This window comes from Saimiri boliviensis, chromosome 3 (genome assembly GCF_048565385.1).
Source record: "Saimiri boliviensis isolate mSaiBol1 chromosome 3, mSaiBol1.pri, whole genome shotgun sequence".
In the NCBI taxonomy this organism is placed as follows: domain Eukaryota; kingdom Metazoa; phylum Chordata; class Mammalia; order Primates; family Cebidae; genus Saimiri; species Saimiri boliviensis.
This window is the reverse complement of record NC_133451.1, coordinates 38804948-38816932: the sequence shown is the minus strand read 5'-3', so window position 1 is coordinate 38816932 and position 11985 is coordinate 38804948. Positions and strand designations below refer to the sequence as shown.

At 39.8% G+C, this 11985-nt stretch overlaps 1 protein-coding gene and 1 pseudogene across 9 annotated transcripts in view; one reads left to right on the top strand and one right to left on the bottom strand.

Moving 5' to 3' along the window:
* N4BP2 (NEDD4 binding protein 2) overlaps positions 1-11985 on the bottom strand; it is a 105032-nt gene that overhangs the window by 15747 nt on the left and 77300 nt on the right. For all 9 annotated transcript variants that reach the window (XM_074396034.1, XM_074396030.1, XM_074396031.1 and 6 more), the window contains 3 exons: positions 9350-9538; positions 6612-6780; positions 139-262 (listed from right to left, as the gene is read on the bottom strand). In XM_074396034.1, the coding sequence (XP_074252135.1) occupies positions 139-262; positions 6612-6780; positions 9350-9538 (482 nt within the window). The remainder of the gene's footprint in view (positions 1-138; positions 263-6611; positions 6781-9349; positions 9539-11985) is intronic.
* LOC101029003 (heterogeneous nuclear ribonucleoprotein A3 pseudogene) lies at positions 9820-10992 on the top strand (annotated as a pseudogene).

Here is an 11985-nt window from a genome sequence, read left to right as displayed (position 1 = left end):
GCACACTTTTAGTGTTTATTTACCTAGCTATATTAGGACTATTGCCATTATCAATAACAGAAATCTATACTCACAGAAATCCCTGATACAGATCTATATGGGCAGTTGTCATTATCAATAACAGAAATCTACACTCACCTGAAGCTATGGCTTATGAGGTGTTTAATGACAGCTGGTTTGATGCGAGCAACTCCTCCCTGGCTGTGGTTTCCTCTCCCCGTAATCACAGACAAATAGGGCTTCCCACCATTCTGTTTAAATTCTGTTACAACAGAAATTGGGGGAGTTAAAATTCGTTTATCTTACATTCTCAATAGAAAACAAACCTTAGCTACTCAAACACACATGAAATTGTTTTCATGAGAATTTGGGGGTTTGCTATCTCAAAACAGTAATAGTGAGATAGAATTGCTATCTCAAAAAGCCCCCAGAATAATGTTTTTTTTTTTTTTTTTTTTTTTTTGAGACGGAGTTTTGCTCTTGTTACCCAGGCTGGAGTGCAATGGCGCGATCTCGGCTCACCGCAACCTCCGCCTCCTGGGTTCAAGCAATTCTCCTGCCTCAGCCTCCTGAGTAGCTGGGACTACAGGCACGTGCCACCATGTCCAGCTAATTTTTTTGTATCTTTAGTAGAGACGGGGTTTCACCATGTTGACCAGAATGGTCTCGATCTCTCGACCTCGTGATCCACCCGCCTCGGCCTCCCAAAGTGCTAGGATTACAGGCTTGAGCCACCGCGCCCGGCCCCAGAATAATGTTTTAAAATACATAGCCTCATTGTAATCTATCAATCAAAAGATTTAAGTGGGACTTTTTCCTTTAGAGGGAAAGAGATTTCTGTGCACTACCAGAAGTTCTCCCTGAAATAATGATAACAGCAATAATAACATTAACAATACCTAACAATTATTATACACAAGGAGTCAAGTACTGCTTTAAATGGCTTATATATATTAACTAAGAATCTTCACAATAACTCTCTTAATTAAATATTCTAAAGCCATCAAGCTTTGCTCTGAATCATAGTTCCGACACAAAACAACTGTGTGACCATGGACAAGTTACTTAGTTTCTCCTATGCCTATTTTCTCATCAGGAAAATGGGATAATACGACTACTTTACAGATTATCTTCCAGTAATAGCTATTAGCAAATCCACTAATCACAGCATGGATTGCAGTCCTTCTGTTAAAGATAATCAATTGTTAACAAACTTTTCCTGACAGCTCTTAAAACATCAAAGGACTCTGAGCCTCCTAAAAGACTGAGTTCCATTTTGAAAATGACCTTGTGAAAATCAAGGATATAATTCCTGAAAACTAATAAAAGCTGGAATAGAATAACAACAACAAAAACTATTTATGAGCTGAATTTTAAATTTAAAATACAAATATACACAATATAAACATTCCAAGGTCTGCTTATTAAATTGTGCTAATATTTCAACAGAATACAAACAAATGCTTTTTCAAGTATCACATCCCCAAGATGATGTTCAGCCTGGAATTTTAAAAGAATATGTTGCTCTTGCATTTCTAATTACTTGTCTGTTTATGATCTTCATCTCTTTTCCCCATCCATTACTTCAAGCAATATGTTGTTCAAAATTCAACTGAGTGCTAGCTTCACAACGGTATTCACAGTACACAAATTCTAGGTATATAATGCAAAACCTTTATACAGATTTTTTACGTTTTTTGCACTGTAACTTTGTGCACTGTTCTTTACATATGTTACATTACATATAAAAGTTCACTTTGGCCAGGTACAGTGGCTCACACCTGTAATCCCAGCACTTTGGGAGACTAAGGCAGGTGGACCACTTGAGCTCAGGAGTTCAAGACTAGCCTGGGCAACATGGCGAAACTCCATCTTAACTAAAAATACAAAAATTATCTGGAGCGTGCCTGTAGTCCCAACCTCTTGGGAGGCTGAGGTAAGAGGATGGCTTGTACCTATGAGGTGGAGACTGCAGTGAGCCAAGGTCACACTAACTGCACTCCAGCCCGGGCAACAAAGCCAGACTCCGTCTCAAAAAGAAAAAGTTTACTTACCAAAAAACAATAATAACAGTAACTAAATCTCTAACCATAATTCACTCTCTTCACTATGGCCCCCCTTATCACTTAGGTCAGTCATTTATACCATGTCACCTGTTAATAGTTCACTATTGCTCTGAAAATATTCTCTAGTTCCTCAAGCAAGAGTTCAAAGGATGTCTGTTGCATGAATTAATGTATATGTTTAGTTTCCCAAATACAGGCTATTCTAGTTGTTTAACACCTTTGAAAGGACTGTTTTTTTGTTTGTTTGTTTGTTTGTTTGTTTTTTGAGACGGAGTTTCGCTCTTGTTACCCAGGCTGGAGTGCAATGGCGCGATCTCTGCTCACCGCAACCTCCGCCTCCTGGGTTCAGGCAATTCTCCTGCCTCAGCCTCCTGAGTAGCTGGGATTACAGGCACGCGCCACCATGCCCAGCTAATTTTTTGTATTTTTAGTAGAGATGGGGTTTCACCATGTTGACCAAGATGGTCTCGATCTCTCGACCTTGTGATCCACCCGCCTCAGCCTCCCAAAGTGCTGGGATTACAGGCTTGAGCCACCGCGCCTGGCTGAAAGGACTGTTTAACTAATTTTTAAGCACACTCCGGATTTCTTATTTCAACTGCAAATACTTCAGTACATATCTCATAAAAGGACTCCTTTAAAAAGCATAACTACAATGGCGCCATCATATCTTAAAAAATAAAACTCCCTTAATATCATTAGTTTCCAAAAATTTCCCCCAATTAGCTCAAAACTATGTATTAACAGTGATTCGTTGGAATCAAGACTGAAATAAGTCTATACATTGTATTTGATTGATAAACTTCTTCAGTAACAAAGTTTCCCCTCCCCTGGTGTTTTTCTTTACAATTTATTGAAAAAAATAAAAACCGGATCATTTATCCTAGACTTTCTCCCCCCCTACCACCACCCCAGCTCCGAGGTGGAGTCTCACTCTGCTGCCCAGGCTGGAGAACAGTGGCACAGTCTCAGTTCACCGCAGCCTCCAACTCCTGGATTCAAGCGATTCTCTTGCCTCTGTTTCCCAAGTGGCTGGGATTACAGGTGTTAGATACCACGCCCAGCTAATATTTTTTATTTTTAGTAGAGATGGGATTTCACCATGTAGTCCAGGCTGGTCTCCCAACTCCTGACCTCAGGTGATCTGCCTGCCTCAGGCTTCCAAAGTGCTGGGATTACAGGCATGAGCCACCACACCCAGGCTATCCAGACTTTCACAGTCTGGACTTCGCTGACTGTACTCCCATGGTGTTGTTTAACACGTTCCTCTGTCCCCTGTAAATTCCTATAAAATAGTAGTCAGTTCTAATGGTTTGATCTGCTCCTAGTTTGATTTTGGGGCAAAAATATTTCATAGGTAGCATTACATATTTCAGTCAGAAGAGTCATAAGGTCCAGATGTCTCTCTTTTTTAAAAAATTAAACTCCAATTTTAACAGTCCTTAATCAGGACAAAAAGCATTGCAGGTCAGAGCCACAATCTTCCATTGAACATATTTCTATTCAACAATACTGCCATCTAGTGTTGATTGACAGCAACTACAGGCTTCCATGGGTGGCAGCATGTGCTAGGAGATGGGCCTTGGCTTCCAGAAAGGATCCGCAACTTGGGTTTGACCAAGTGTCACCTTGGGCAAATTATTTAACTCTACTTCTTACAGTTTTTTTAATTGAGATAAATTCACATAACTTAAAACTAACCATTTTGAAATATGCAATTAAGGATTTTAGCATATTCATCATGTTTGTTGTGCAACCAACACAATTCCAGAACATTCCATCATTTCACAAAGAAATTCTGTGCCTCTTAGCAGTCACTGCCCATATTCCCCCCATTCCAGTCCCAGCAACCAATAATCTACTTTTTGTCTCTCTAGATTTACATACTCAGAACAATTGGTAAAAATGAAATCATACAACATATGGCTTTTCATCTGTCTTCATCTTTCACAAAGCATAATGTTTACAAGGTCCATCCGTGCTGGAGCATGTATCAGTACATCATTTCTCTCCATGGCTAAATTAAATTTCATTGTATGGATTTACCACATTTTGTTTCTCTGTTCATCAGTTAATGAACATTTAGGTTATTCCGACTTTTTGGCTGTTGCAGACATTCATATTCAAGCTTTTGTAAAGACATATTGTATTTTGTTTCTGTTTTGAGAAAGAGTTTCACTCTCGTTGCCCAGGTTGGAGTGCAATGGTGTGATCTTGGCTGACTGCAACCTCTGCCTCCCAGGTTCAAGTGATTCTCCTGCCTCGGCCTCCCAAATAGCTGGGATTACAGGTGCCCACCACCATACCCAGCTAATTTTGTATTTTTAGTAGAGACAGGGTTTCTCCATGTTGGTCAGGCTGGTCTTGAGTTCCTGACCTAGGTGATCCTAAGGTCAGGAGCTCAAGACCTCAGCCTCCCAAAGTGCTGGGATTACAGGCATGAGTCATCACACCCGGCCTATTTTCCATTTCAACAAACTTTTTAAGTAATCAGTTTCCTCTGCTACAAAATGAGATGAAGCAGTATAGAGGTTCCTCAAAAAAATTAAAATAATCTACTGTGTATGACCCAGCAATCCCACTTCTGAGCATACATCCAAAAAAACAAAATCAGTATCTTAAGAGATAGCTACACTTCCATGTTCACTGAAGCATTATTCACAACATCCAAGAGGTGAAAACAACCTAATGTAAATCAACAAATAAATGGGTAAAAAAAATATGATACAGACACAATGGAATATTATTCAACAATAAAAAAGGGGACCAGGCATGGTGGCTCGGGCCAGGTGTGGTGGCTCACATCTGTAATCCCAGCACTTTGGAAGGCCAAGGCAGGAGGATCACTTGAGCCCAGGAGTTCAAGACCAGCCTAGGGAACGCATTGAGATGTCCTATTTCTTCTAAACAAAAATAAAAAATTAAAAACTTTTAAAAAGGGGAAAATCCTGCCATTTGCAACAATACAGATGCAGCTGGAGGGCATTATACTAAGTGAAATAAGCCAGACACTGAAAGATAAATCCTGTATGATCTCCTGTATATGTGGAACCTAAAAAGGTCAAACACACGGAAACAAAATAGAATGGTAGTTGCCAGGGGCCAGGGAGTGGAGGAAATGAAATGCTGGTCAAAGGGTGCAAGCTTTCAGTTCTAAAAAAAATACATTCTGGTGAGCTAATGTGTAGCATGGTAATTATATTTAATAGCACTGTATCATATACTTGAAATTTGCTACCAGAGTAAGTCCTAAATGTTCTCATCCCACATACACAAAATGGTAACAATAAGAGGTGACATATGTGCTAAATTATTTCACTGTGGTAATCACTTCACAATGCATACATTTATCAAATCATCACATTGCATACTTTCAATATAAACAATCTTATTTGTCAAAAAAAAATGAAAGGAATACCTACTGCTAGTCATTTATTCAAAAACTTTTTGAGTGTTGAAGGAAAAGCACTATATACAATGATTCAATAATCAATACTGGCTCAATTCTTGGCCAAAAAGACAGACCTTTAATAGCCAATTATACAATAAGCCTTTATAAACACTCTGAGAAGTAGAAGTACTATGAGAAGCTATTAACAGGGAGCTTAACTAGGATGTGGGTCAAGACTGATAGTGTAGTTAAACATACAGAAAAGGAGGAAAAGCACAGGATGAGACTGGAGAAGTGGGCAAGAGACAAGGGATTTTAGAATTTATCCTAATGCTTTTTCAGAGTCCGATCGTAGCTAAGAAATCAAACAATATGATCAATGATGGGACAAGCTGACCACTTCTATCACTTGATGTACCAAGGCTAACTTAGTATCACCTAAACAGTGTTTTTACCCAAAAATATTTTAAACTGAATCTAATCATAAGGAAACAATCAGACAAGTCACAGTAGGACAAGTTACCATATGATGATGAAAAGTAAACAAGATACTAAACCAACAAAATACTTTAATGTATGTGAAGTACGATAATATTGAATGGAGGCTCATCCAAAGTCCTGGGAAAAGTTTGAACTTAGATGGCAAGCTGGCAGTGGCCTTTCCTATTAACCTGCAAAGGCAAGACACAAGCAGAAAAGAAAGGGGCATGGCCACACTGCAAATACTTAGAAATTCTGCCTTTTGTGATCACTGTAAAAATCCTACCACCTTATTTACTTCTATATTTTATCAAACATCTACTAAAAAATTAAAATCCAAGAAATATCTATTAAGTTTAATAAATGTCTATTGTACAAAGATATGTAATATTCCTGAAAGTTCTCATTCATAAGTCAGAGAGGATTCGCAGATTACACCATGCCCTCTCTCTAATAAATACAACACAGGAATGCAAATGAAGAAAATGTTAATCGTCATACCAATGAGGATCCTTTCCCAAGAAGGTTCTCTTGAAGAATGACTAACACAAGTGTTTACAATGTTGCACAGATATCCTCAGCCTGCATATTCAGACTCTCCTGAATTTGCCAGTTACACCAATATAAGCAAAGACATATATTATATTGAAAACTTGTAATTGCCACAGTCCTACCTTCAGTCTTCTTCTCTAAAACTTTCATCAAATGATCTAGAGCTTCCTCCACATGCAGCCCATGGAGGTCTAAAACATTCTGTGGCAGCAGTGAGGCATTGACTTTCTCAAAGATCTCCACAGCAGCAAGGTGATTGGCTTCTTTCATCTTCAGTTCATGAAGAGTACCCTAAATCATAAACATATCACCAAGGGACACTTTTGATATTTGCTACTTGGGTGATGAGAAAATTAATAGTGCCCCAAATAAAAGGCCAGGAGAAAAAAGGGAATCATAAATCTAAAATCTTAATGCATTGAGTTTAATATACAATAATGCACCAAAATTTAGGCAAATTTCAATTTATTAATAATGTAGTCCTGGCTGGGTGCAGTGGCTCATGCCTGTAATCCTAGCACTTTGGGAAGCCAAAGTGGGCAGATCACGAGGTCAGGAGCTTAAGAACAGCCTGGCGAACATAGTGAAACTCCATCTCTACTAAAATTACAAAAAATTAGCTTGGTGTGATGGCAGGCACCTGTAATCCAGCTACTTGGGAGGCTGAGGCAGGAGAATCGCTTGAACCCAGGAGGCAGAGGTTGCAGTGAGCCGAGATCATACTACTGCACTCCGGCCCAGGTGACAGTGCAAGAATATCTCTAGATAAATAATAATAATAATGCAGTACTACTGCAACATTCTTTCTAACATATTTTCTGAACCAAAAGTCGTAAAAGTGGGAAACTTAACTAAACACAGTCCCCATCTGTGACAGTTAATTTTAGGTATCAATTTGACTGGACTGAGGAATATCTACATGGCTAGTGAAGCACTGTTTCTGGGTGTGTCTGAGCCTGTTTCCAGAGAAGACTGACGTATGTGTCAGTGGACAGAAAGAAGACCTGCCCTCCATGTGGGCAACTGGGGGCTGGCTAGGACAAACAGGCAGATGTTCTCTTCCTGCCTTTGGAATTCAGACTCCGCGTTCTTCAGCTTTTAGACTGTGGGACCCACACCAGCTGCCTCTCCGTGGGTCTTGAGTGTTTTTTCCTGAACTGGGGACTGCACTGTCAGTATCCTTGGTTCTAAGGCTTTGAGCTTTGACTGTGCTACACTCCTGGCTTTAAGCCATGCTATTGAATTTTTTGGTTCTCTAGCTTACAGCTGGTCTATTATGGGACTTCTCCACCTCTGTGATTGTGAGAGCCAATTCCCCCTAATAAATTCTTTTTCATATATCCTACTGGTCTGTCTCTCTAGAGAATTCTAATACACCATCTCAAGAAGGAACCACTGGTTTATTTACTTTATTTTACTTTATTTTTTTGTTTTTAAAACCACTGGTTTATTATTTGTGTATGCTTTGATAATGCTGGGTCTCGTCTTGGTCACCTTCAACATCTTTTTTTTTTTTTTCTTTTTAAGATGGGGTTTCAGGCCGGGGGCGGTGGCTCAAGCCTGTAATCCCAGCACTTTGGGAGGCCAAGGTGGGTGGATCACGAGGTCGAGAGATCGAGACCATCCTGGTCAACATGGTGAAACCCCGTCTCTACTAAAAATACAAAAAATTAGCTGGGCATGGTGGCACATGCCTGTAATCCCAGCTACTCAGGAGGCTGAGGCAGGAGAATTGCCTGAACCCAGGAGGCGGAGGTTGCGGTGAGCCGAGATCGCGCCATTGCACTCCAGCCTGGGTAACAAGAGTGAAACTCCGTCTCAAAAAAAAAAAAAAAAAAAGATGGGTTTCACCATGTTGGTCAGGCTGGTCTTGAACTCCCGACCTCAGGTGATCCGCCCGCCTTGGCCTCCAAAGTGCTTGGATTACAGGTGTGAGCCACCATACTCAGCCCACCTTCAACATCTTATAGTTATTTACCCCAGAAGCTATCCCCCAAGGACTACTGTGAGGAGTCACAGGGCTATAGCAGTTTGATACTCTTCTCTGCTCAAACACAAAGAAGTAACACATATGGAACCATAAACATAAAAATTTAAGCAGATTCCTTGCTGGGCGTGGTACCTCACACCTATAATGCCAGCACTTTGGGAGGCTGAGATGGGAGGATTGCTTGAGCAAAGGAGTTCATGACCAGCCTATACAACATAATAAGTAAGACCCCATCTCTACAAAAAATACAAAAATTAGCTTGGCCTGGTGGTGTAGTCCCAGCTATTTGGGAGGCTGACACAGGAGGATCACCTGAGCCCGGGAGGTCAAGGCTGCAGTCAGCTGAGACTGTACCACTACACTCCAGCCTGGGCAACAGAGGAAGACCTTATCTTAAAAAAAAAAAAGGAAAAAAAAAAAGCAGGTTCCTTATAATACCATGTCAAATGACCTCAGGTAGCAATTTTACTTCCCTAAAAAATATTAATGTCATTTTTCTACTATGAAAGTGATATGTTACTAAAAATTCCAATGTGATAGAAGGCACAAAACCCCTTTAATCCCACTCTGAGATGGCCAATATTAATATTCTGCTGCCAGAAATATGGAGTGTCAGAATAAACTGTTATTCCACTTAAGCAGTAAATGCAAAAGCAACCACAGAAGCTGAGCATTTCAAATGTTCAAAACAGCAGATGAAATTCCCAGGACCATACATTTCTTAGGATACCTCATTTATGTCACTTATATAACCACTACATTCCGCAGAATAACTTAATGTAGTAACAATATGGGTGTTATCTGCTTCAAGATTATTTAGCTGTGTTAACTGACAAAGAAAAAATATGTAACATCAGTTTTCCACTTTACCTGCTGGGCATAAAAGGTGGCGACATGTTTTTTCCCTATCCGGTAAGCTTCTTTGGCCTTGCTGTAACACTCCATCCTCTTCTGTTGGTGAAGGAAAGCCTCTGCCCTGTAGTCATCATAGTCTGGGTACTCAAAGTCTTGGAAAGACAGTTCGCTTAGTGTTTCCTCATTCTCTTTTAATTTCTTTGGCTGTAAGATTTTAAACAGTAAGTAATACACACAGAGAGTTTAAAAAACTAATGCCTTACACCTTCACTCAAAGCAAATGAAAACTGGGCTCTCATATATTTTCATCTCTCTGCTCAGGAAACAGATTCTCTCCAGTGTCTACCTTTTAAGTAAGTCAGCCACGTATCAACTATCATTAACTTTTTTATGCCATTAAGGTTACCCTTTCTTTAACCACTCTTATCTCTGGAGATGTTGAAGAGTTCTCTAAAATTATTAAAATACAATAAGGGCTATTGAACTCGAGTTGGAAGAGGTGAGTCTGGTGTCAAAATGGAGGTAAAACCACCATCTGGTCGTCCCCAGCCCAACTCCGGCCATCGCTGCCACTGCCAGGGGGATGAGAGCCATGATGACAAGGAATCAGAGCAGTTGAGAAAACTGTTCGCTGGTGGTCTGAGCTTTAAAACTACAGATGATAGTTTAAGAGAACATTATGAGAAATGGGGCACACTAACATTGTATAATAATGAGAGACCCCCCCCCAAACAAAATGTTCCAGAGGTTTTGGTTTTGTGACTTATTCTTGTGTTGAAGAGGTGAATGCAATGTGTGCTCAACCACACAAGGCTGACTGGCATGTAGTGGAACCAAAGACAGCTATTTCTAGAGAGGATTCTATAAAGCCTGGTGCCCATTTAAGAGTGAAGAAAAATTTCCTGGTGATATTAAAGAAGATACAGAAGAATGTAATTTGAGAGACTACTTCGAAAAGTATGGCAAGATTGAAACCACAGAAGTTATGGAAGACAGGCAGAGTGGGGGAAAAAGAGAGTTAATTTGCTTTTGTAACTTTTGATGATGGTGATACAGTTCATGAAACTGTTGTTCAGAAATACCACATTATTAATGGGCATAATTGTGAAGTGGAAAAGGCCCTTTCTAAATAAGAGATGCAGTCTGCTGGATCACAGAGAGGTCGTGGAGGTGGATCTGGCAATTTTATGGGTTGTAGAGGAAGAAACTTTGGAGATGGTAGAGATAATTTTGGCCGTGGTAGAAACCTTGGTCGAAGAGGAGGCTATGCTGGTGGAGGTGGTGGCAGCAAAGGTGGTTATGGAGGTGGTGCTGGTGAATATAATGGATTTGGAGGTGATTGTGGCAACTATGGCGGTGGTCCTGGTTATAGTAGCAGAGGGGGCTCTGATGGTGGTGGACCAGGATATGGAAACCAAGGTGGTAGACATGGTGGCAGTAGAGGATATGATGGTTACAATGAAGGAGGAAATTTTGGCGGTGATAACTATGGCGGTGGTGGGAACTATACCGATGTTGGGAATTACAGTGGACAACCGCAATCAAACTATGAACTCATGAAAGGGGACAGTTTTGGTGGAAGAAGCTCAGGCAGTCCCCATGGTGGTCATTATGGATCTGGTGGTGGAAGTGGTAGATACAGCAGCAGAAGGTTCTAAAAACAGCAGAAAAGGGCTACAGTTCTTAGCAGAAGTGAGAGCGAGGCATTGGCAGGAAAGCTGCAGGTTACTTTGAGACAATAGCTCAAAAGCATTAGAGGAAATGTAAAAATGTGCCACAGAAGAAACGATGACTTATAGTCAGAAAAGTCACTGCAGCTTAAACAGGAAACCCTTCTTGTTCAGGACTGTCATAGCCATAGTTTGCAATATTGCAGCAATTGATTAATGCAATGTAGTATAAATTAGATGTACATTTTTGAGATATTTTATCTGTTGCAGGTTTGTCTCTTTTATACTTTTGTCAGGTATATTGCCCCTGTAAATTGTGGTAGTGTTACCAGGAATAAAAAATTTAGAAGTTTTTAATTTTTCAATATTTGTGTAGTTCAGTTTTTCTATATTTTAGTACAGAAACTTTAACAAAATGCAGTTTTAAAGGTTTTAACTGTGAGTTAATAAGATCACTGTTAATTACTATTTTGTATGAATTTTGCTAAAATTAACTGTAAAGAAACACCTGCTGACTTGCAGTTTAAGGGGAATCTATTCTCCTCATTTCCAATTCACGATATCAACAGGTGCTGACAAGTAGAATAGATACTTGTGTTTGCACTGTGTATTTTAGATAAATAGGATTGGGTATTTAAATTAGCATTCGTGAATTTAATAGCATTAAGATTACCTTCAAATTAAAAAAAAATCTCAAAATTTCTTAAAAAAAAAAAAAAATTAGGTCACTAAATCAAGCCAAAAGAATAAAAGCTATTCAGCATGGTGGCTCACGCCTATAATTTTGCACTTTGGGAGGCTAAGGCAGGAGGCTCAATTGAAACCAGAAGTTCAAGACCAGCCTGGACAACAAAGCAAGGCCCTGTCTCTACAGATACGTATATATATGTTGTGCACCGCACTTTGGCCATAATCACTAACTGGTAAGTATGATTTTTTTTTCATTTCCTGTCTGTGAAGAGTTCAGAAGTCAAGAAAGGT